The sequence below is a fragment of the Helianthus annuus genome, chromosome 13, assembly GCF_002127325.2.
Source record: "Helianthus annuus cultivar XRQ/B chromosome 13, HanXRQr2.0-SUNRISE, whole genome shotgun sequence".
NCBI classification, from domain to species: domain Eukaryota; kingdom Viridiplantae; phylum Streptophyta; class Magnoliopsida; order Asterales; family Asteraceae; genus Helianthus; species Helianthus annuus.
This window is the reverse complement of record NC_035445.2, coordinates 36,205,120-36,230,241: the sequence shown is the minus strand read 5'-3', so window position 1 is coordinate 36,230,241 and position 25,122 is coordinate 36,205,120. Positions and strand designations below refer to the sequence as shown.

Below are 25,122 nucleotides of genomic sequence, written 5' to 3'. Positions count from 1 at the left end.
AATAATGTGTATAGTTAAGCTTAAAATAATTAAAGGATGACACAAAATGTAAAAAGTTAGTCCAAAGTCATAGAGTCTGGGCTCTGGTTATTCCAACCGGTTCGAATCATAAACCAAATTGTTCGCTATGGTTATTCCAACTGTTTTTTTGCATGATTCCACAGTTTAAAATCAAAATATATATGAAGTTTCAATCTTTTCACTAAAGATAGTTTCATATCGATTATTACAATAAACAACTCAAAGGGACAAGCGTCAGTTTCACTTTGACAACACAGTTTAAAATAAGTGATTTAAGAACTAAAAAGATAAACAATTTCATTAATAAGTGTGATGTTGAACTTCCTAAGTTTAATTGGATAAAAAAATACCCATCAAACATCATCAAGAACCAATAAGAAACTAAGATTAATTAGAGAACACACAAAAGAGGAGATGAAAAAGGTGACCAAATATAGAGCAAAAATTATACCAATACGTACCAATAAATAGGTTCTTTTGGCTGAAATATTTGTGCTTAATCAAATCCCACTTCATGGGTGAATATATATAGTGATTAATTCTAGATAAAGGAAAAGAAAGAGAGATAAACATATAAAGATAGTTGACCTAATACTCATGATGAGGATGGTGGTACATTGATGTGTCACAACCACCTTGTGAATTAGAACCATGTCTTTGATGGTGTTGATGATGATCTTCTCTTCCTCCACTTACATCCATCTTGTTGCATCCCATTTGTGCTGCTCCAAGATTCAGATAAACTAATCTTGAATCAAGATTCAAGTTCCCAATATTCCCACTACTATTTGAACTGCTGCTATGAGTATGTGTTTGATCATCATTCATTTGTGGATAATTTTGGGTTGAATTTGAAGCTGCATTGGCTGCAGCATTGCCTTCTTCTCTGGAGATCACCAACGCAGCTGATTGAACAAGCTCTAGGCAAAGCCTGAGCTTGTTTGGTTCGATATGGGTTAATCCCGGAACCGCCCCTTTGAATAGGAAATCTGAGGTTAAGGTTCTAAGGATATCAAGTGGTGTGATTCCTTCAATGGTTCTAACATTAGGGTCCGCATGATGGTCTAGTAACACCGCAACCATGTCGGGGGACACCATCTCTGAGGCGATATGAAGCGGTGTTTTCCCAACTGGTCCCGCCGGATAATTCACATCGGCAGCACCTAATTCAAGCAACGCTTTCACCACTTCACGGCTGCAATTCTCAACTGCATAATGTAATGCTAATGCCTCATCAAGATTTAGTCCTTCTCCCATGACCATAAGCTTAACAAGCTCCACATCTGATGAATCAAGTGCGCGCCTCATTCGTCGAATTTTTTGGTCCTCGAGGTCCGCTGCGACCGAAAGGTCATGGTGGTGGTTCGGGTGGTGGTGTGGCATGATCGAGCGGCGAGCGAGGGATGATTTGAGTCGAAGTTCTTCGATTTTCGCCACGATATCAATCGGAAGATGTTTTGCTAAGACTTCTGGTGGGAGACCAGATTTTGCTACCAAGTGAGAACAAGTTGTCCATAATTGATGCATGTCTTGTTTTCTTGAAGCTAAAAGAACCTTCATCACATCTTCAATTGAGGCTTTTTCCACCATGATAGCTAATTGCTTCTACAAATTAAAATAATTGAAAAGATCAGGATTATAATAAATAATAGTGTTCATACTTTACCAAAAAAGATTATATATTTTAATCATAAAGATTAGTTGCATTATTTGTGTTAGAGGAGGAAGATTTTGCTGATGATGTATGGCATTAAATATTTCTTTTTGTGCATTATTAATGGGACTGTGTCTCTACAACCAAACAAAACCACAAATGAGGAAAGTAAAGGGTTAGGGGGGAAAATGATGGGTGTGTAATAACTGCTGAAGACAAGACTAGAGAAGGATAAAAAAACATCTAAATTTAGAAAGCTGGTAGTGTGGAACATAAAGAAAGAAGAACCCAATTCAAGAAATGAACAATGTTCATGAAATCAATATAACACATTTAAGTTCTAACACTTCACTTTCATAAAGTCATTTTTGGAAATATTCTGTCCATTTTTAACAAAAGATTATTGCAATTCATCATCTCTTTGTTTAACCTTCCTATATGAAAAGTTTTTAATATTATTCAGGTGCCTACTTGGCTACTTAGACCAAACACTGCACAAAAAGAAAATAAACGAAAAAGGAACAAGAAACAAGAAAAAGAATCATCAAGATTAGTTTTTTTCATGAAAAGATTCATACCCACAAAAATTTAGAAACAACCCAGAAAGATCTTACTAACCATTTTGGTTATTTTTCTTCACAAATGATACAAGTTTAGAGAGAGAAACAAGAGACCTGAGTAAGCAAAACAAGCTGCTCAACCCCAAATGATCTAGCGGCTGCAAGTGTATCAAGAGCAAGATCAACGGCAGATGTGCAATGTGTATGCCAACACCCTCTCTCACCACAATTAGGTCTGGGTTCATGTTTTTGAGGTACAATAGAGACCTGACCACTGTACAAGAACTGCAACATAAGCAAGAACACCTCGTACCCTACAGAATTCACAGGTATAACCACTTGTGAACAACTTGTTGAGTTTCTTGGAGAAGCGGGTCCCATCCTGGACCCTAACGGGTCGGATCCAAACCCGGTTGGAGAGTCAGTGCCACCGGAGCAAAAGAACTTCCGGAAGAACAAACTTCTAGCTGCCAAGATGCAACGGTGAGCATGAACAATTCTACCCTCTACACTGAAAGTTACATCACTGAAAGCTTGACCGTTGATCAGTAGGTTTAGATAGTCTAGTGAAAGAGATCTTAATGAATCCTCTAGAGATGACATAGTTGTATGTGACAAGACAAAGTTGCTTGATTTTGGTATGCTTTTTGTATGTTTTTTGAGAGGATTTGGAGTTAGAAGTTGTGGAAGTGAAGAGGGTTGGGTTGTGTGTTGTTCTTCAACTTCATGCTTCTGTAGTTTCTTCCTGAATATGATGAGAGAGAGAAGAGAGAGATTACTGTGATTTCTTGTGGGAGATATTTTTTTTAGAAAGAGAAGAGAAATTAGGTGGCTGGACGGCTGGGGCTATTTAAAAGGGTGAAAAATTGAAAATGTATTAATATTGAAAAACAGCGACACTTTTGATAATATAATATTAATCTCTTTCTAACAAAAATACCACCTTTGAATTGGCCAATTATATGAAAGATTTGGGACATAAACAAATAAAAGAATTCTAACTACTATTAATATATACAACAAATTGCTTTAGACTAAAAGGCATGTAAAGACATGGCATGTTTTACCGTGTCTAATATTGTAATGTATATCTTATTAGCTATTTTGATTTTGTTTTATCTTCATGTGCTTGGTTTGTTTTTTCTATTACATTCAAATAGAAGATTATAAGACTTAAGGGTGTGGAAGATTTGAAACGGAAAAGGGTCGTGGTGCGGAGGTGGAGATCCCTCAGACGGAGAACACCCCTCCTCATCACGGTTGCATCTTCGATACTTATGGGAAAAATCTCTCATTGTTCCTGATGATTTGTTGTGTGTTGTTATGATGATTTGGAGTGTGATAATTGCAGGGCAAGGGAAAGGGGGACAACCCCCCCCCCCCTAAGGGATGAAGAAGATGGTGTGAGGTGGACATGGTGTGGCGAAGGGGGGTGGTCAGGGAGGAGGAGAACCACACCCCACATCCTAATAACTGATATTCTTCTTTGTCATGTCGATGTTTTCTTTAATTTCTAGTCCCATACTTTCTAATTAGTTAAATTATGAAGAAATTAGTTTTCGGGAAATTATATATATGTCAAATATGATAAGTTTACCAATGTTTATAGTAAAACAAGTGAATATCAACATCAATAAAAAAAAAAAATACATGTTTAAATGTGAAATATTTCAAAATTGATATCTGTTACTTGAAAAATAATATTTATTTATTTTTTAATATGATAGCCATAAGAATTATGTTATATTTTTTTAAGTCAAATTCGGCCTGAGTTGACCAACTAGATCCAATTCTAGCTAAGGTTACTCATGTTAATCAATTTCGAGTAATTAGACGGAGTTGAATAAAATCGTCTGGACAACCTACCTTGTGTTGTTATGATGATTTGGAGTGTTATGATTGGAGGGGAAGGGGAATATCACCCCCTCCCTTTTGAAGGGATGGAGAAGGTGGTGTGAGGTGGAGGTGATGTGGCGGAGGGGTTGGTAGGGGAGGAGGACAACCGCACCCCACATCCTAATAACTGATATTTTTCTTTGTCCTGTTAAAGGGGTGGGGGTGCTCCACTAGCCATCACTCACCACACGCAATCATCAAACGCCACGTCATCGAGCTTGGTTCCATCACTAGTGATGGATTTTAGTGGGGGTGCACATCACTAGTGATGATTTTTTTTATTTTTTTAAATAATAAATTAACAATAATAATTTCATTTAAATAAAAAACAATATTTCTAGACATATTTGTGGTTACATCTTATAAAAATATAAAAATAAAAAGATACATAAAGAAAGCCTACTACTCGTCCGATTCCGGAAATCCAAACCTAAAGAACCTACAAGTTCAATTAAATCATATCTCAACCGAAAGTGAAATATTCATTGCGCAAGTCTTGTTGGACATTTTCGGGAAGAGGAGTTTGTGTGGGAGGATCTGGCACCCAATCTGAACATATTGAACATATTGCACGCCCATCTTCTTTTATTAGCATATTGTGCAATATGATACATGCATATACTATGCTATGGATTGTTTTTTATTCATTGCACGAACTGGTCGGCTTAGTATGCCCCATCTACCCTTTAAAACACCAAAAGCCCTCTCAACATCTTTTCTTGCCGATTTTTGCAACTTCTTGAACGCCTTTTCTTTAACCTTGACAGGAAATGAAAGAGCTTTCACCAAAAACAGACCATGATAGGTAAATACCTTCCACAAGAAGATAGCCTCGTCTGTAATATCTTCCGTTAACCATAAATGGACAGAAGGGTGAGGTACCATCTGTTATGCTTTGAAACAACGACGATGTGTACAAAACATTGATGTCGTTGTAACGTTCTTGAAACCATTCTTCGCTTGCTTCGATGTCTCCTACAATCGTTAAAAATAAATCTTTTGGTAAATGAAACCGATTCCTAAACGTGTCGGCATTGTAGACCGGATTCTCCACAAAATAATCATTCATTAACACTTCGTTGGCATGTAGACGATCACGATCCACCATTTCTTCTTTGGTCAGCTCAAACCTTCAAGTTTGTTATATGCCATCACGAAAAATTCAAGTGTGTCATTGTCGGAAGATGAAGAGCTATCAGTGTCTAGCGGAAACGAACCGTTTGGAAATTCCATTTATGTAGAGTATAGAGATGGTATTTTTTTTGTGGGGTTAAATGGTTAAAATATATAGTTTATATATAGTGTTTAAGTTCTTTTTTTTAATTTTAAAATGCAACGGTCCCTCACCCCAACGGTCACATTCCCAACGGTAACCTCTATTCTTCACGCGTGATCCGAACGATGCGTTTTGGCCACCACGCGTGGTCACCGGCCACAACGGTCCACCATGGAGCGCCCCACTCCCATAATGCTTTCTTCAATTTCTTGTCCCATAATTTCTTATTAGTTAAATTATAAATAAATTATTTTCCAGAAAATTATATATATGTCAAATATGATAAGTTTATTAATATTTATAACAAAATACATGTTCAAATGGTAAAATATTTCAAAACTGATATTCATTCCTTGAAAAATAATATTTATCTCTTTAATATGATAATTGTAAGAATTATGTTTTATTTTTAAGTCAAACTCGGGCTGGATTGACCAACTAGATCCGATTCTAGTCGAGGTTAACCACGTTTGATCAATTTCAAGTACTTAGGTGGAGTTGAAGAAAATCTTCACGGCAACCTACCTTGTACAGATTACCCTTCGACTACTCGACCTTGTAGACCTTGTTTTACAACATTGGTTATGGTAGCTAAAAATGTAATACTGTTGTTATGGGTGAAATTCTGAGCCATATCCTGGAAAATATCTTGATATATATCTTGTTTATATTATATCTGTTTACATCCGGGATGCTAGTTCAGGATATTGGTAACATCATGAATGGTATCCTCGGGATTACTAATGGATTATGTGCAGGCACGTGGGTTAAAAGCTAGCAACGTTAACAAGACTTATTCCACGGAAGACTCGGTCCAAGTCGTTCAAGTGAAGACGTTGAAGCCGTATTACTTGGTCCATAACGTTCATAATGGAATATTCGGAGTAGCCCATATTTGTAGGGATTATTGTTTATAACTCATTACTATAAATAGGTGGGTATATCAGATCAACTAGGACATCACAATCACTTCCGCTACACTCTAACACTTGCTCTCTAGCAATTTTCACTTTCACACAAATTCGTTGTAACACTTAGCGATCTGATCTATATCCTGCACTGTATCCTGAAGTTTAAAGCAATAAGAAGAACAAGGCAGCTGCGATTGTCAGCTCCCGAGGTTTTGTGCCGGCGATCTAGATTGATCAAGGGCTTTCCTCGTACATCTCGTGTCATTTATTTTACTTTCTTGCTCATTGTTTGATCGTAGATACAACTCAATATCCTGGGCCGTATCCTGAACACTGTTTTTCCAAACAACATAACCAGCATATTTTCAACACGTTTTTTAGCACACTACCTCACTTAACTAATTTGATCACTTAATTGCTTCGGTAATTTTTGACCAAAACACTTTGGCGCCCACCGTGGGGCAAGTGGTGCTCTCTTTACTAAAAATCTTTGTGAAATTGTTAATCGGTTTTCTGTTTTCAAAACTTTTTGCCACATTTTTTACAATGGCCTCAAGATCAAACATGAGCTCTTCTACTGTGTCTGCTACAACTTCTGCAACAGTTGGTTCGGTGCTTCCACCACATCCTCCAAGGATGCCGGCCTCTACACAATCTCAAGATGTCATCCCTACTCGGAGTGTCCAGGGATCTGCTCCTGTTTTAGCTTCTAACGATGAAATTCTAACCTTATTTGGAAGTGTGCAGGAACAAATGAGGCAGCAACAGCAAATGCTTTTAAGGGAAATACAACTCCTGAAGTCTGGCTCGAGCAGATCTGCTGAGGATAATGTCACTCCATTACACCCCAGAGCGTTGAACTTTAGTTCAGCTGTGTATACTGAGGATAACAGGGGGAATATTGTGCCCAGCCTTCCTCATAACTATACTCCTGAAATACCCTCTTCAGTCAGGATATCAACCATGAGGAGCTCAGGATATGCTTCAGGATATGGGCAAAATCCTCTAACGGGTAACGTATCAAATAATAATAATAATGCTATTACCACTAACAGTGTTGGATCTTTGCAGGATACAACTGTAACGTCAGAATTATCCAGGGAGCTTCAGAAATTAAAGGATATGATATCCAGTGTACCTGGGGTGGTGCAGCCAATTCCTGAAGTATCCCAGGATAGCCACAGGATATCTCGGTTCGTGCATCCTATATGTGATGCTGAAATCCCAAAAAGATTTCAGACTCCGAACATGAAGCTTTACGACGGAACCACGGATCCTGAAGAGCATATTGCCCAGTATAGGGAAAGGATGGAGATCAACCCTATCCCTCCAGATCTCAAGGAAGCGTGCTTGTGCAAGGGTTTTGGTTCAACCTTGACAGGATCGGCTTTGAAATGGCTCCTGAATGTTCCTCCACATTCGATTACATCTTTTGCTCACTTAGTAAATTTATTTAATAGTCAGTTTTCTTGTAGTAGAAGCTTTGAAAAATTAACAAGTGATCTCTACAGGATAACACAAGGGCCTCAGGAATCCCTTAGGGATTATGTGAACAAGTTCAGCCGGGAATCACTAGACATTCCCCATCTTGATGTGGCAACAGCTGTGCAAGCTTTCAAGATGGGGCTGCAAAAGGATTCTCAATTTTATCAAGACCTTGTAATGAACCCATGCAGGAACCTAGATGAAGCCCGGAACAGGGCCCTAAGATATATTCGGTTGGAGGATGACAGAAAGATGCAAGAAAGAATGAACTCATCCAACACTTATGAGTCAACTAACAGGAAGTCAGAATCCTCATTCAAGTCATATCGGCCTAAGCCATATGGCAGAAATGAGTGCAAGAGAGTGAATGCTGTCGAAGATGAGGATCCTGAAGAGTATCCTGAATTATCTGAATATTGCTTTTCTGTTAACATTCCTGAATTGATGTATGCCATGCAGGGTTATCTGAATATTGCTTTTCTGTTAACATTCCTGAATTGATGTATGCCATGCAGGGTCTAGGGGACAAGGCAAGATGGCCTCGAAAGAATCAACAAAAAGCAGATTGGAAAGACAAATCGAAATGGTGTGCTTTCCATGAAGATTTTGGACATATGACTGAGGATTGCATCGCTTTGAGGAAAGAAATAAGCTATCTTCTAAGCAAGGGATATTTGAAAGATCTCTTAGGAAGAAAGAAGAATAAGGGTCAGGATACTGAGAAGGAGGATCCGACATTTGTGGAACTTCGTATTCAGCAGCAAAGAGACATGCAAAGGAAGCTAAGGCCGAAAGGGGAGACAAACCTGTCAGGATGACTACCCTCACAACTGACAAAGTGATCACTTTTGATGCAGATGACATGGATACTGTCCAGGATCCTCACCATGATGCTCTGGTAATAACGTTATATGTGGCTAACCATTTTGTACGCAGGATACTGGTTGATAATGGCAGCTCCGTCAACATAATACAACTGGAGACTCTAAAGAGAATGAATGTGTCTCCGATGGATATCACTTCGAAGTCCACTGTGCTCGTTGGTTTCAGTGGAGAAGCTAGGAACACAGTGGGAGAGATAAAGCTGCCCGTATATGTCGAAGGAGTCAGCAAGATGCAACGTTTCTGTGTGCTGGATTCTCTATCCTGCTATAACATCATCCTAGGAAGACCATGGATCCACGATATGAAGGCCGTACCATCGACATATCACCAATGCATCAAGATCCCTACCCCTTGGGGGGTTGTCAAGATCGACAGTGATCAGCAAGAGGCAAAAGAATGTTATTCATCCTCAATGAAATCCTCGACCAAACCGAGTGCAGCATAGCAATTAAAGATGCGGGCCCAGGATATCGTGGAGAATCCGGAGCAGGATGTGAAGAAAGTTATCCTGGATCAGGATAATCCTGATATCTCGGTGCTCGTAGGGACCAATATCCCTCAGGATATTGAAGAGCAATTAACTAACTTTCTGAAATGCAGGATGTCAACATTCGCATGGAAGCATGAGGACATAACAGGTATATCTAAAGACATTATTACTCACAAGCTTGGAATTGACAGGTCATTCAAGCCTATACAACAAAAGAGAAGGAAATTCGCCCCTGAGCGGAATGCAATTGTCCAAGAGGAAGTTGAAAGATTATTGAAGTCCAGGATGATCAGAGAAGTCAAATTCCCTAGATGGCTAGCAAATGTGGTAGTGGTTCAAAAGAAGAATGGGAAGTGGAGAGTCTGTGTAGACTACACAGACCTAAACAAAGCTTGTCCAAAAGACCCATTCCCTCTGCCTCATATAGACTCGATGGTGGATGCCACTGCCGGCCATGAAATGTTGACCTTCATGGATGCATCCTCAAGATTCCAGCAGATTCAAATGGAACCTTCGGGCCAGGAGGATACTGCTTTCATGACACCAACATGTATTTACTGTTATACTGCTATGCCTTTCGGTTTGAAAAATGCAGGTGCAACGTACCAGAGATTGGTGAACATGATGTTTAAAGACAAACTGGGGGACACCATGGAGGTGTACATTGACGATATGGTGGTCAAATCCAAGAAAGCTGAGGATCATCTTCAGGATATTAAAGGAGCATTCGATATCCTGGACCAGTATAATATGAAACTTAATCCTGCAAAGTGCCATTTTGGAGTGGGGGCAGGAAAGTTTTTAGGATACATGGTAACAAAAAGAGGGATAGAGGCAAGCCCGGAGCAGATCAAAGCTATCTTGGATATAAAGTCACCCTCGAATATGAAGGATGTTCAACGGTTAACAGGGCGAGTGGCAGCCTTGAATAGGTTTATTTCAAGATCCTCGGAAAAGTGTAAAGAATTCTATGATATCCTGAAAAAGAATAAGAAATTTGAATGGGGCGAGAAGCATGAAGCAGCCCTGCAGGATTTGAAGCAGTATCTCTCAACCGCGCCTCTATTGATGAAGCCTGAGGATGGTGAACCATTATCCCTGTATCTGGCAGTATCAGGGAATGCAGTAAGTGCAGTACTCGTAAAGGATCACGAAGGTTAGCAGTATCCTGTTTATTATGTTAGCAAAAGTTTGTTAAATGCTGAAACTAGATATTCTCACCTAGAAAAACTAATACTGGCTCTAGTAATGGCATCAACAAAGCTTAGACATTATTTTGAAACACATAGGATTCATGTTAAAACTAATTATCCTGTTAAGAATGTGCTTAGAAAACCGGAGATGTCGGGTAGAATGGCAAAGTGGTCAGTAAAATTAAGTGCCTATGATTTAGTATATAAACCTAGAAATGCAATAAAGTCACAGGCTCTAGCAGACTTTGTGGCTGATTTCAGTAGTGATATTCAAAATGAAGTAGACCTAGAAGTACAACAATTAGGAGAAAACTTAGAATCCTGGATATTATATACTGATGGTGCATCTAATGTAAGGGGTGTAGGTTTAGGTATACTACTAAAATCGCCACAGGGGGACATAATACCCCAGGCTGTTAGATGTGAATTCCCTGCTACTAATAATGAGGCAGAATACGAAGCTTTAATCACAGGATTAGAATTGGCTAAGAATATGAATATCAAGAATTTGCAAGTATATGTTGATTCCTTGTTAATTACTAATCATTTTAATGGATCTTATGCAGTCAAGGGTGAGAAACTAATTGAATACCTCGGTATTCTTAAAAAAATTAGCAGGATATTTCGATGTTTTTACACTTGAACAGGTACCAAGAGAGGATAACGCTGAAGCAGACGCATTGGCAAATTTGGGATCATCAATCAGGATATCAGAAGGAATCCCAATACTGATATTACATATCCTGTATCCTGCAACGGATCCTCAGCATAAGGAAGTAGCAAGTATTCAAGATCCTGAAGTGGTGTATCCTGAAGAGGATCCTAAATCCTGGACAACTCCAATTATGAGATATCTCAAGGAAGGACATATCCCCGAAGACGAAAATCCTAAGGCATTTAGGATGAAGGTATCACGATTCACTATTATAAATAATATTTTATACAAGAAATCTTTTGCAGGACCATACTTGAGATGCTTGGAGGATCCTGAAGCCAAAGAAGTACTTCAGGATATACATGAAGGGGATTGTGGTAACCATACTGGGGGCAGGTCACTATTTTCAAAAGTGCTAAGGACAGGTTATTATTGGCCAACAATGAGAAAAGATGCTGCAGAATATGCTCGAAGATGTGATGCATGTCAGAGGCATAGTAACATATTGCATCAACCAGCTGAACCACTATATCCTGTAGCATCCCCTTGGCCGTTCATGAAATGGGGGATGGATATAGTAGGGAAGTTGCCAAAAGCTCCGGGAGGAAAAGTCTTTATGCTGGCAATGACGGATTATTTCTCTAAGTGGGTTGAAGCTGAAGCATTTGTTCAAGTTAGAGACCAAGAAGTAGTATCCTTCATAAAGAGGAATATCCTGACCAGGTTTGGAGTACCAGCTGAAATCATTTGTGATAATGGGTCCCAGTTTATAAGCAGAAGGACTACCGACTTTTGCAAGAGTTGGGGAATCAAAATGATAACGTCTACTCCGGTACATCCTCAAGCGAATGGACAAGCTGAATCTTCAAACAAGATAATAGTGAATAACTTAAGGAAGAGACTTGGAGCCAAAAAAGGAAGATGGGCAGAGGAATTACCCTTTGTGTTATGGGCTGACAGGACAACGGTAAAAAATGCAACCGGCCAAACCCCATTCTCCTTAGTATTCGGAGCAGAAGCAGTAATTCCAACGGAAATGGCGATACCTACCGCAAGATCTATCCTACAGAATCCTGAGCAGAATCCTGAAACCTTATGTCAAGACTTGGATACCATAAACGAAAAAAGAGACGCAGCAAGGCTAAGGATGGCAGCATATCAACAAAGAATATCCAGAGCATATAACAAGAACATAAGGACTAGGAGATTTCAAGTTGGTGATTGGGTGCTAAGAAAGGCTTTTCAGAATACTACTAATCCTGCTGATGGCAAGTTAGCTCCAAAATGGGAAGGACCATATGAAGTTGAATCAGAAGCAGGGAAAGGAGCATACAGACTCAAGAATATGGAAGGGGATATGCTACCAAGGTCTTGGAATGCTATACACTTAAAGCTCTATTTCAAGTAAGAATAGAAATTAATTTCTATCCCAGAATGGTATGTATTCTACCTCTTTTAAATATATTTGTTTATTATCTTGAACCCAATACTGACTTAGGCATCGGAGGGGTGTTAGCCAAGCTAACACCCACCTTAGTTTACAATTGTTTTGCAGCATATGCTCCAGGATATAGCTCCAGGATGTGTACTCAGGATAGCTCGAGAGATTAGAGGATTGGCCCCCTCTCTCACGTTTAAGGGATACTGATCCCTTCACAGGTTTAAAGGTATTCACCTTTCTTCCGAATTGGGTTTAAACACCTCGCCTGGAGCGCAAGTTATTCAGGGATAGTTCAAGGTGGCGGGACCAGTCCATGTAAAAGTGGCTGACAATTTCGTTACTATTGGCTATATCCTGAATCCTAAAGGTATATGAGGATTGATCACCCTCTCTCACGAAAGGGTATTTTCATACTCTCTAAGGTTTAAAGGTTATCACCCTTCTAAGGTTTTGAGTTTATACACTCTCGCCTGCAGCGCATGAAACTTAGGGTTTATCCCCAGGATATTAAGGGTTTATCCCCAGTATACTAAGGGTTCATTTCAGGATATTAAGGGTTTTGCCCTGGGGTATTTGGAATTCATTCGAGTCAAAATATGAATACATTTGTGTTTCTGTGTCAAGCACAGGGGACATACATTACAAGGATGGATCCAAGTTTATAAGTATGCACTGGGGACAAGCTTATAATGAAGAATCGAAAATGATTCTCTAAGAATCTCTGGTATAATCTTTCCTTTTTATCTAGACAACTAATAGGTTGTATTTTATCCTTATCAATATCTTTCAGGATATTTACCGGGATACGTTTACAATATATTCTCAAAAATGTTCAAACAAAACAATTTTCACAAGTGAAATTTATTATCAACAGCAACAATAATAAAGTCAAAAGAGGAGTTATATTATTAATATACCAAAAGATGTGCTCTTAGTTTCACCTAAAAACAAGGCCCATCCACTAAGAGCACTAATAGTCCATTACCATATTTACCCAACAGTTGAAGGCTTCATCTCAAACCGAGACCCATCCACCTCCAACTGTTGTATTGTTCAAAAACCATGCAGGAAATGTAAATTGTTCAGGTGCAGAAAAGTAAAGTGCAGAAAAGTAAATTGTTTAGGGATTACAGACCAACACCAAATCTAAAAAAAGTGGGCTCCGGCCTAAGCATCAACATCCATCATCGCCCACTCGGATGCCCTCGCACAACGGCATCCTCTCCAGCCTTCCCTGGCTTCTCAGCACCAGCATCCTCACCAGCATCCTGCCCAGCATCCTCACCAGCATCCGCTCCAGCATCCTTCTTGTCTCCAGCCTGATCCACCACCTCTGCTGACTTAGAAGACTCACCGGCTTCAGCTGGAAATGGCACAGCTTTGCCTCCGAGCTCCTTCAACTTGGCCACCCAGGATTCAATTGGCCAAGAAGGACAAACAAGACCCGTCTCCTTGGCCTCGTAGGCCATCTTGATGCGTGCTTGTAACAGGGAGACGATAGCAGAAGTCTTGATTCCCTCCCGGAAATTGATCATGGCTTGATCATGATCCATTTGAACGTTGGCAAGTTTGACCTCAGCTTCTTGGGTGACCTTCTTCAGCAGACTTTCGTAGTGCCGGCTCTTCGCTTCAGCAATGGCACCTTGGTCAGCAACGGTGCTTTCAAGCTGTTTGATCCTGGCTTCATGGAGTGCAACAGTACCACATGCATCATTATACAAGTGGAGCAAATGCTAGAGGCCCTGCACATCAATAACAGGTACAAGTTAGAATATATATATAATGACTAAGATATCCTATCAGGATATCCTGTTAGGATATACATGCAGGATATATGTGCAGGATATACACGAAGGATATGCGTCAGGATATTACCTTGTTAAGGAAGGATGTCATTGGCTCTAAGGAATCAGTGAAGCTGAGTTCGTCATAGGAGAACCCTTCTGAGCTTGGAGCACTGACTTCAAGACCCTTTCTCTTTTTTGCTGTGGAAGCGCGGGTCCTTGGGTTGGCCTTGGGAGCTGGGAGTGGCTTGGAGCTAGTAGCAGCAGGAGCCTCCTTCTTGACTATGGTTAGAGTTGGGTAACTGTCAAGTTCATCGAGATCTAGATAGACTGGAACTTTGCTGGAATCTGCACACAGGGAGTAAAATTCTAAACCTCTCCTAAAAATATCAAATAAAAACATGTGTGTACAGGATATCTTACAGGATCCTTACCAGACATGTTTGCGCTTGAAAGAGGGCTTGGAGTTGGTGGAGATGGGTTGAAACTTCTCTCTGCCTCTGGAAGGAGTCTGATGGCGTCTATTCTTTTTTAAGAATCAACAAGGGGAGGTGCAATTTTTCTGAAATCAGCTGCATACACAACAGAGGAAGTTGGTCAGTTCAGGATATAAAGTAGGATAACAGGCAGGATCATCTTTAAACCCTAAATCCTACCCTTCTTCAACCATCTCATCGGATAATCCGTTCCACCAGGGATTGAATCCCTTTTTACAAAGAAATATTTGGATTGCCAACCATCCTCGTTCCTGGTGGCACGAAGTATTAATGGGTCACCAAAAGTAGAATAAAACAGAAACCTGCATGATCCGTGACATCTAAGTTTGTAAGCTAGGAGCAGATCATGGATAGAAAGGTCAGGAATGTGGTTTCTCTTGATTTGGTCAAGAACAGATAAAACACGCCAGAGCATTGGCATGGTTTGACTGAAAGAGATTTTGGTGATATTAAAGAATTCGGAGATGAAATCCGGAAAGGGGAATTGTAGCCCTAGGGTAAAAGGGAAAGCATTAAAGCATATCCACTCGCTGGAGACCATATCCGACCGGATTTCCCGGTCAAATGGTCTGAACACGGTCCCTTCCGGGAAGATGCCGGAGGATTTCAAGGCTGACAGGTGAGCACTATCGAAGGTACATGCTTCCTTCTCCGGTTCTCGGAGAAGGTTCTGTTGGATGAATGTGGGAGCTGAGTCACCTGAACTGGACCTTGTTTGCCTGGGCATTTGGTCGCCTGAATTGTCGCCGGAGAAAGATGATAAAGATGAATATGAAAATGAGGGAGAGAATATTACCTTTTCCTTGACGATTGTAGTTAAAAAAGAGATGGGGATGAGAAGATATAGGGCATGATGAGTAAATATAGGTCGGGTGGTTGAAAGCTGTCACATCAATAGTCTTATCTCTTAATTGCCTCGGCCACTGTGAAAAAATGTAACCGTTAGGATATCAAACGGTAACATTTTTGGGGACAATTGTTATGGGTGAAATTCTGAGCCCATATCCTGGAAAATATCTTGATATATATCTTGTTTATATTATATCTGTTTACATCCGGGATGCTAATTCAGGATATTGGTAACATCCTGAATGGTATCCTCGGGATTACTAATGGATTATGTGCAGGCACGTGGGTTAAAAGCTAGCAACGTTAACAAGACTTATTCCACGGAAGACTCGGTCCAAGTCGTTCAAGTGAAGACGTTGAAGCCGTATTACTTGGTCCATAACGTTCATAATGGAATATTCGGAGTAGCCCATATTTGTAGGGATTATTGTTTATAATTCATTACTATAAATAGGTGGGTATATCAGATCAACTAGGACATCACAATCACTTCCGCTACACTCTAACACTTGCTCTCTAGCAATTTTCACTTTCACACAAATTCGTTGTAACACTTAGCGATCTGATCTATATCCTGCACTGTATCCTGAAGTTTAAAGCAATAAGAAGAACAAGGCAGCTGCGATTGTCAGCTCCCGAGGTTTTGTGCCGGCGATCTAGATTGATCAAGGGCTTTCCTCGTACATCTCGTGTCATTTACTTTACTTTCTTGCTCATTGTTTGATCGTAGATACAGCTCAATATCCTGGGCCGTATCCTGAACACTATTTTTCCAAACAACATAACCAGCATATTTTCAACACATTTTTCAGCACACTACCTCACTTAACTAATTTGATCACTTATTTGCTTCGGTAATTTTTGACCAAAACAACTGTCACACCCCGAATTTCCACACAAATCCCGGTGGGCCCGAGTGGGGAGTATCGTGATGTAAGATTGGTATCATCATAGTCAAATAATCACAGATAGCACAGTGGAAGTCTTGGAGTTAAAATATTATTAAAAACCAAAATGTCCAAATGTTCAAATAATATACAAATGGCTCGTAATAATAAGGATCCACAGGCGGATCATAAACTGTATAAAAGGGAGAACATCAGACTACTAGGCTTCATGCAAAGGAGTTGCAAATTCCTCTTCTAGCATTACCGAGCCACTTCCAGCCTATTTATGTATTTGCACCTGTCACATAGTATTTTCAAATTACGTCAGTTTACACTCGTAAATACAATCAATCGACACATTTTGAAAACATTTTCAAAATTGATTTAAGTGCACAAGGCACATGTTTTTATAAATAACTTGGGACAATTCAAAATGATCTTGTATACAGTTTTACATGTCTGTCAATACATATGAGGCCCAGTACTAAACACCGAGACATGATTAACCGACACGCCACTTAAACCCACGGAGGGGTATCCCCACGTAGTGGGTAAGAAAACGTTTTTATATTAGCATTAAGCCTCTGCCAGGTTTATGCCTACACCCCGAGCTTGGTCATGGTCATTAGTAACTTAAATGAGCCGAGGATATCCAGGACATGGTCGCGTTAACCCCCAATGTTTTAGTTATCAGACAAAAAATATTAAAACGGATTATGAAGATTTGTAGCCACAATCCGGCATATGATCCCACACCCGACCAAGCGGTAATAATTTACTGTATCCCAAGCCCGTATAGGAAAAATAGGTTAAGAGTATTTACCTGAGCTAATACTCGTCTTATAATGCAAGATTTATAAATAACTCAGCCGTATTCAATTAAGTAAGTGTAGGTAGCAATTTACTGGAAGCCTCTAGTCTGGAATGATGGTATAAATAACCAATTAGAATGCTAGCAGGTCCTATTTAAGTCATAGACTTGGACCGGTTACCTTATAATATTGAAAACGATACGATACGCTTGATTAAGCTATGACCGGAATGTCGTTTAAACCCAACAAGTACTATGACTTGTATAACATGGGAAAAAAATAACATTCGGGAATTTGAAGTAAAAATGATAAGGTTAAACATGTTTTGGTAAACTTATGTAAACTAGTTACATAAGCCTAATCGTACGCGTATAAGCGATAACAGGTAACCGGATGAGTCATGGACAAGTTCTATATGCCAATATAATTTAAACAAGTTATAATATTAGTAGGATATCAACTTTTATGCCTGTTAAGGTTTTAAAATTAAACTATGCCCCAAAAGGGCGTTTTAGTCATTTAACGACATATAAAAAGAACTTGCTTATAAACTGATGTTATAAACATAATCATTCTTCAAAAAGTAGGATATCAAACATGTGTGAGTTTTATGGTTTAAGACCAAACTATGCACCGTAGGGGTATTTTGGTTATTTCACATATAGTTTGAGAACTTAATTGGGAATTTGAGTTATGAACATATACCTACTGTAAAAACATTTTAAATAGGTTATAAAATCAGCAGGTAACAAGTCTTGATTGATAGTTATGGTTAAAAACCATACTGTTATGGGCCATTTTCTGAGCCTATATATCCTGACTAATATCTTGCTTTTGACTGTTTGCTTGTGATCAGGATACTGGATCGGGATATTGGTAACATCCCGGGCGATATCCTGGTGTTAACTTAATAAATCACGTGCAGCTAAGAGGCTGCAAGTCATTAATGGTCAGATGGACTTCTTCTCCTAGAGACTCGGGCAAATCAGTTGTTTAAGAGACGTTGAACCTGAAAGACCAGGTCTACAACGTTCAAGTGGGGAATATCCGCCGGATCCCGGTTTAATAGGATAGTTTGTTCAATTTCTTTTACTATAAATAGATGGGGCGGATCAGATTAGGGCACATAATTTTTACACTCACACTCTTTCGTACACTTTAGCTCTCTAGCTTCTAGCAAACACTTGTACTCAAATTACATTGTAACACCTAGTTGATCCGCACTACATCCTGCACTGTATCCTGACGTTTGAAGTAATAGAAGAACAAGGCAGCTGCGATTGTCAGCTCCCGAGGTTTTGTGCCGGCGATCTAGATTGATCAAGGGCTTTCCTCGTACATCACGTGTCAACCTTTACTTTTTTGCTCATTGTTTGATCACAGATACAGCTCTATATCCTGAGTCGTACCCTGAAACTGTTTTTGCAAACAACTTAATTAACATATTTTTGAACATATTCTCTTAGCACACTACCTCACTTAACTAATTTGATCACTAAATTGCTTAGGTAATTTTTGACCAAAACAATTTGGCGCCCACCGTGGGGAAGTGGTGCTATTTTTGCTAAAAACTTTAGTAAAATCATTACTCGGTTTTCTATTGTCAAAACTTTTTGCTACTCTGTTTTCAATGGCCTCGAGATCAAACATGAGCTCTTCCACCATGTCTGCTACAACCTCTGCAACAGTTGGTTCAGTGCTCCCACCTCCTCCTCCAAGAATGCAAGCTTCTTCACACGGAACTGAGAGTCATGTGGCTCGAGATGTTATCCCCGCTCCCAGTACCCAGGGATCTGGTCCTGTTTTGGCTTCTAATGATGAAATTCTGAACTTGTTTGGTAGTGTACAGGAACAGATGAGGCACCAGCAGGAAACTAATCGGATGCTGATGAGAGAGATACAACTCTTGAAGTATGGCCCAAGTAGACCTGCTGAAGAGACTGCCACTCCTTTGCAGCCTAGAGCTTTGAACTTCAGTTCCGCAGTTTTCTTACAGCCGGAGTTTTGAGAAACTAACTAGTGATCTTTACAGGATAACTTAAGGACCTCAGGAATCCTTGAGGGATTACGTGAATAAGTTTAGTCGGGAATCCTTGGATATCCAACATCTTGATGTTGCAACAGCTGTGCAGGCTTTTAAGATGGGATTACAAAAGGACTCTCAGTTTTATCAGGATCTTGTAATGAATCCCTGCATGAATCTTGACGAAGCTCGTCACAGGGCCCTGAGATACATTCTCTTGGAAGATGACAAAAAGATGCAAGAGAGAATGAATTCTACCTCAACCTATGAATCGACCAACAGGAAATCAGAATCCTCGTATAAACCATATCGCTCTAAGCCATATGGCAGGAATGACAACAAGAAAGTGAATGCTGTTGAAGACGAGGATCTTGAAGAATATCCTGAATTATCTGAATATTGCTTTTTTGTTAACATACCTGAGTTAATGTATGCTATGCAGGGTTTAGGAAACAAAGCTAGGTGGCCTCGGAAGAATCAACAAAAAGCTTATTGGAAGGATAAATCCAAATGGTGTGCCTTCCATGAAGATTTCGGACATGTGACCGAGGATTGCATTTCTCTAAGGAAAGAAATAAGCTACCTATTGAGCAAGGGGTATCTGAAGGTTTTGCTGGGAAGAAAGAAGAATAAAGGGCAGGATCCTGAGAATGAGCAACATCAACACCAGCAGATGCCAAAATAATTAACTTTATTTCAGGAGGATCTAACATTTGTGGGACTTCATATTCTGCGGCCAAGAGACATGCAAAGGAGGCTAAGACTGAAAGGGGAGACAAACCAGCCAGGATGACTACCCTTACGACTGACAAAGTGATCACTTTCGACAGTGATGACAGGGATACTGTGCAGGATCCTCACCATGATGCTCTCGTAATAACATTATATGTTGCTAACCATTTTTATACGCAGGATATTAGTGGATAATGGCAGCTCTATCAACATAATTCAGCTGGAAACATTGAAGAGGATGAATGTATCTCCGATGGACATTACTTCGAAATCCACTGTGCTCATTGGCTTCAGTGGGGAAGCTAGGAATACCGTAGGGGAGATAAAGTTGCTAGTATATGTTGAAGGGGTCAACTCGATAAAACGTTTCTGTGTGATGGACTCCCTATCCTGCTATAACATCATACTAGGCAGGCCATGGATCCATGATATGAAGGCTGTGCCATCGACTTATCATCAGTGTATCAAGATCCCTACCCCGTGGGGATTGTCAAGGTTGATAGTGATCAGCAGGAGGCGAAGGAATGCTACTCATCCTCAATGAAATCCTCAACCAAACCTAATGCAACATAGCAATTAAAGATGCAGACCCAGGATATCGTGGAAGCTTCGGAGCAGGATGTAAAGAAAATAATCCTGCATTAGGATAATCCGGATATCTCGGTGCTCGTAGGAACCAATATCCCTCAGGATATTGAAAATCAACTAACTAATTTTTTGAAAAGCAGGATGTCGACGTTCGCGTGGAAGCACGAGGATATGACAGGTATTTCCAAGGATATTATAACACATAAGCTTGGTATTGACATGTCATTCAAGCCTGTCCAACAAAAGAGAAGGAAATTTGCTCCGGAACGAAATGTGATCATCCAAGAGGAAGTTGAAAGGCTTCTAAAGAGCAAGATGATTAGGGAAGTGAAGTTTACCAAATGGCTGGCTAATGTGGTTGCGGTGCAAAAAAAGAACGGGAAATGGAGAGTATGTGTGGATTACACCGACTTGAATAAAGCTTGTCCCAAAGACCCGTTTCCTCTACCTCATATTGATTCAATGGTGGATGCTACCGCTGCCCACGAGATGTTGACCTTCATGGATGCATCCTCAAGATTTCAACAAATCCAAATGGAACCCTCTGATCAGGAGGATACTGCTTTCATGACACCCACGGGTATTTATTGTTATACTGCTATGCCCTTTGGTTTGAAAAATGTAGGTGCAACATATCAGAGGTTGGTAAACATGATGTTTAAAGACAAACTGGGGGACACCATGGAGGTGTATATCGACGATATGGTGGTAAAGTCCAAAAAGGCTGAGGATCATCTTCAGGATATTAAGGGAGCGTTTGACATCCTGGATCAATATAACATGAAACTAAATCCTACTAAGTGCCATTTCAGAGTGGGGGCAGGAAAATTTCTAGGATATATGGTGACCAAAAGAGGAATAGAGGCAAGCCCGGAGCAGATCAAAGCTATTCTGGATATAAAATCACCTTCAAATATGAAAGATGTTCAACGATTAACAGGTCGAGTAGCAGCGTTAAACAGATTTATTTCAAGATCTTCGGAAAAATGCAAGGAATTTTACGATATCCTCAAGAAGAATAAGAAGTTCGAATGGGGAGCAAAGCATGAAGCAGCCTTGCAGGATTTGAAGCAGCATCTCTTAACCGCGCCGCTACTAATGAAACCTGAGGATGGTGAACCATTATCACTGTATCTTGCAGTATCAGGGAATGCAGTAAGTGCTGTCCTTGTAAAGGATCATGAAGGTCAGCAGTATCCTGTCCATTATGTTAGCAAAAATTTATTAGATGCTGAGACTAGATACTCTCATTTAGAAAAATTAATATTAGCCTTAGTTATGGCATCAACAAAGCTTAGACATTACTTTGAAACACATAGGATTCATGTTAAAACAAATTATCCTGTTAAAAATGTGCTTAGGAACCCGAGATGTCAGGTAGAATGGCTAAGTGGTCAGTGAAATTAAGTGCTTATGACTTAGTGTATGAACCTAGAAATGCCATAAAGTCTCAGACTTTAGCTGACTTTGTGGCTGATTTCAGTAGTGACATTCAAAATGAAGTAGACTTAGAAGTTCAACAGCTAGGAGAATCCTTAGAATGCTGGACATTGTATACTAATGGTGCATCTAATGTAAGAAGTGTCAGTCTAGGTATACTACTAAAATCGCCACAGGGGGACATATTACCCCAGGCTATTAGGTGTGAATTTCCTGCTACTAATAATGAGGCAGAATATGAAGCTTTGATTGCAGGATTAGAATTGGCTAAACGTATGAGTATCAAGAATTTGCAGGTATATGTTGACTCTTTGTTAATCACTAATAATTTTAATGGAACCTATGCAGTTAAAGGAGAGAAGTTAATCGAGTACCTCGATATTCTCAAAAAATTAGCAGGATATTTCGATATTTTTACACTTGAACAGGTACCAAGAGAGGAAAATGCTGAAGCTGATGCCTTGGCAAATCTGTGATCATTGGTGAGGATACCGGAAGGAACCCGAATACCTGTATTACATATCCTGTATCCTGCGATGAATCCTCAAGATAAGGAAGTGATTAGTATTCAGGATCCTGATGATGGGTATCCCGAGCAGGATTATAAGTCCTGGACGGCACCAATCATGAGATATCTCAAGGAAGGACACATCCCAAAGAGTGAGAATCCTAAGGCCTTTAGAATGAAGGTATCACGATTCACTATTATAAACGACGTTTTGTATAAGAAATCTCTTGCAGGACCATATCTGAGGTGCTTAGAGGATCCCGAAACCAAAGAAGTGCTTCAGGATATACACGAAGGGGATTGTGGTAATCATACTGGGGGCAGGTCATTATTTTCAAAAGTATTAAGGACATGATATTATTGGCCGACGGTGAGAAAAGATGCCAAAGAATATGCTTGAAGATGTGACGCGTGTCAAAGACATAGTAACATATTACATCAGCCTGCTGAACCGCTGTATCCTATTGTTTCCCCTTGGCCATTCATGAAATAGGGTATGGACATAGTGGGAAAGCTTCCAAAGGCTCCAGGAGGAAAGGTTTTCATGTTGGCAATGACGGATTATTTCTCCAAATGGGTTGAAGCAGAAGCATTTGTCCAGGTTAGAGATCAAGAAATGGTATCTTTCATAAAAAGGAATATCCTGACTAGGTTTGGAGTACCAGCTGAGATAATTTATGACAATGGATCTCAATTTATAAGTAAAAGGACTACTGACTTTTGCAAGAGTTGGGGAATCAAGATGATCACATCTACACCAGTACATCCTCAAGCAAATGGACAAGCAGAATCCTCGAACAAAATAATTGTCAACAACTTAAAAAAGAGACTAGGGGCTAAGAAAGGAAGATGGGCAGAAGAATTACCCTTTGTTTTGTGGGCTGATAGGACAACGGTGAAGAGTGCAACTGGCCAAACCCCGTTTTCCTTGGTGTTTGGAGCAGAAGCGGTGATCCCGACAAAAATGGTGATACCTACAGCAAGATCCAACCTCAGGGATCCTGAGCAGAATGCTGAAGTCCTATGCCAGGAACTGGATACTATTGATGAGACAAGAGACGTGATGCGTGTGTAGTGTAATATATTTTTGATGTATAATTTAAGCCCTTTTTACACTTTTAGCCAAGTTTTAAATTTATAAAACATGATATTTACTAACACTAAACACACATATGGGCAAGTGCACCCATCGTGGACGTAGCATAGTGTTGGTAAGATACCGAGGTCGTCCAAGGACACAAGAGCTTTTAGTACCGGTTTATCCTCAACGTCTAATGAAATCAAAAAGTTAGAAAAGATTTTTAAACTAAGAAAATGAAAACTAACTAAATGCTGAAAAAAATAAAATAAAAATAAAAACAGATAGACAAGATGAATCACTTGGATCCGACTCGTGTATTAGTATAACCTTTGATTATTTTCGCACTTTTGCACTTGTTTAAGAGATTATCTTAGTTATTGTAGTAGGCCCCTCTTTTGAAGGCGACGTTACCCTCAACCCAGTAGTTTGAGTCAGCAAGGATACAATCCTAAAGGGTTGGATTATTGGAAGATAATGAATTAAGTTATTAGTGCAAATTATGGTAGGCCCCGCTTTTGGCGGTGACGTTTCCCTCGACTAAGTAGTTTGAGTCAGCAGGGATACAGTCCTAAATAGCCGGGTTATAGTATTAATAGTAGTTAACTTATGAGGGGGTTAAAGAGTTTGGATCCCCGCCATCGAATACCTATGGGCATTGAAGGAGATCCTACTAAATTTGACCCAGGTCCCTTGCAGGACCTCTAAACGCTGAACAAGGGCAAGACCCTTACCAAACCGTTCCCTTAACCCCCGACCAGGTAGCCAACATACCTCCATATAGACCATGGAGATATGAATGGTGAAAATCTTTTATTTTATATAGACAGTAAAATAATGCCAAGACACCACGGACAAACGATAAGGAAAGATCACCTTCAACATAAGCAACTAGTTATTAAAGTCATTAATACAAAACCAAATAAAAAGTGCAAAAGATTAAAAATAAAAAGTATTATACTAAACACTTGTCTTCACCAAGTGATGTAAGAGACTTAGGCAAACATGGCCTTGATTGTCAAGAACTCTTACGATCAATCTTGGATCCCGAGACGACTCACACACTCTATGATGGACAATGGATGATGGTGGTGGATGATGGTGTTATGGTGGTGGTGGGTGGTGGATGAAGTGTGAGAGAGGTGGTGTGCCAAGGGATGAGTTGCAATGAAACCAAGCACTCCTATTTATAGGCTGAACAGAAGGCTGGGCACGGTCCCGTGTCCGCTGGGCACGACCTCATGCCTGTCTGACACTCTCTCTCTTCATTAATTGTAATTCACAATTACAATTAACGCGCCTGCTGTACTTTCGCCACGCCCCCGTGTCCGCTGGATACGGCCCCGTGGTGGGCAATAGAAGCTTCTATAGGTTTGTCTTTTCTGCTGCTTCTTGGGCACGGCCCCGTGCTGGCTGAGCACGGGGCGTGTTCAGTCTTCTGCCTTCTCTATTTTGCT

General features: G+C 40.0%; 1 protein-coding gene across 2 annotated transcripts; it reads right to left on the bottom strand.

Annotated features, from left to right (window-relative positions):
* Nucleotides 1–433: 433 nt before the first annotated feature.
* Nucleotides 434–3,057, bottom strand: LOC110940558 (BTB/POZ domain and ankyrin repeat-containing protein NOOT1). 2 transcript variants are annotated; one of them, XM_022182105.2, is made up of 2 exons: nucleotides 2,350–3,057; nucleotides 434–1,623 (listed from the first exon to the last, which is right to left on the bottom strand). In XM_022182105.2, exons 1-2 carry the CDS (start codon nucleotides 2,836–2,838, stop codon nucleotides 610–612), a joined length of 1,503 nt encoding a protein of 500 aa, XP_022037797.1. In that variant the 5' UTR covers nucleotides 2,839–3,057; the 3' UTR covers nucleotides 434–609. The 2 variants fall into 2 exon arrangements, with proteins under 2 accessions (XP_022037797.1, XP_022037796.1); XM_022182104.2 differs by having other exon boundaries at nucleotides 456–1,626; nucleotides 2,350–3,056.
* Nucleotides 3,058–25,122: the final 22,065 nt, after the last annotated feature.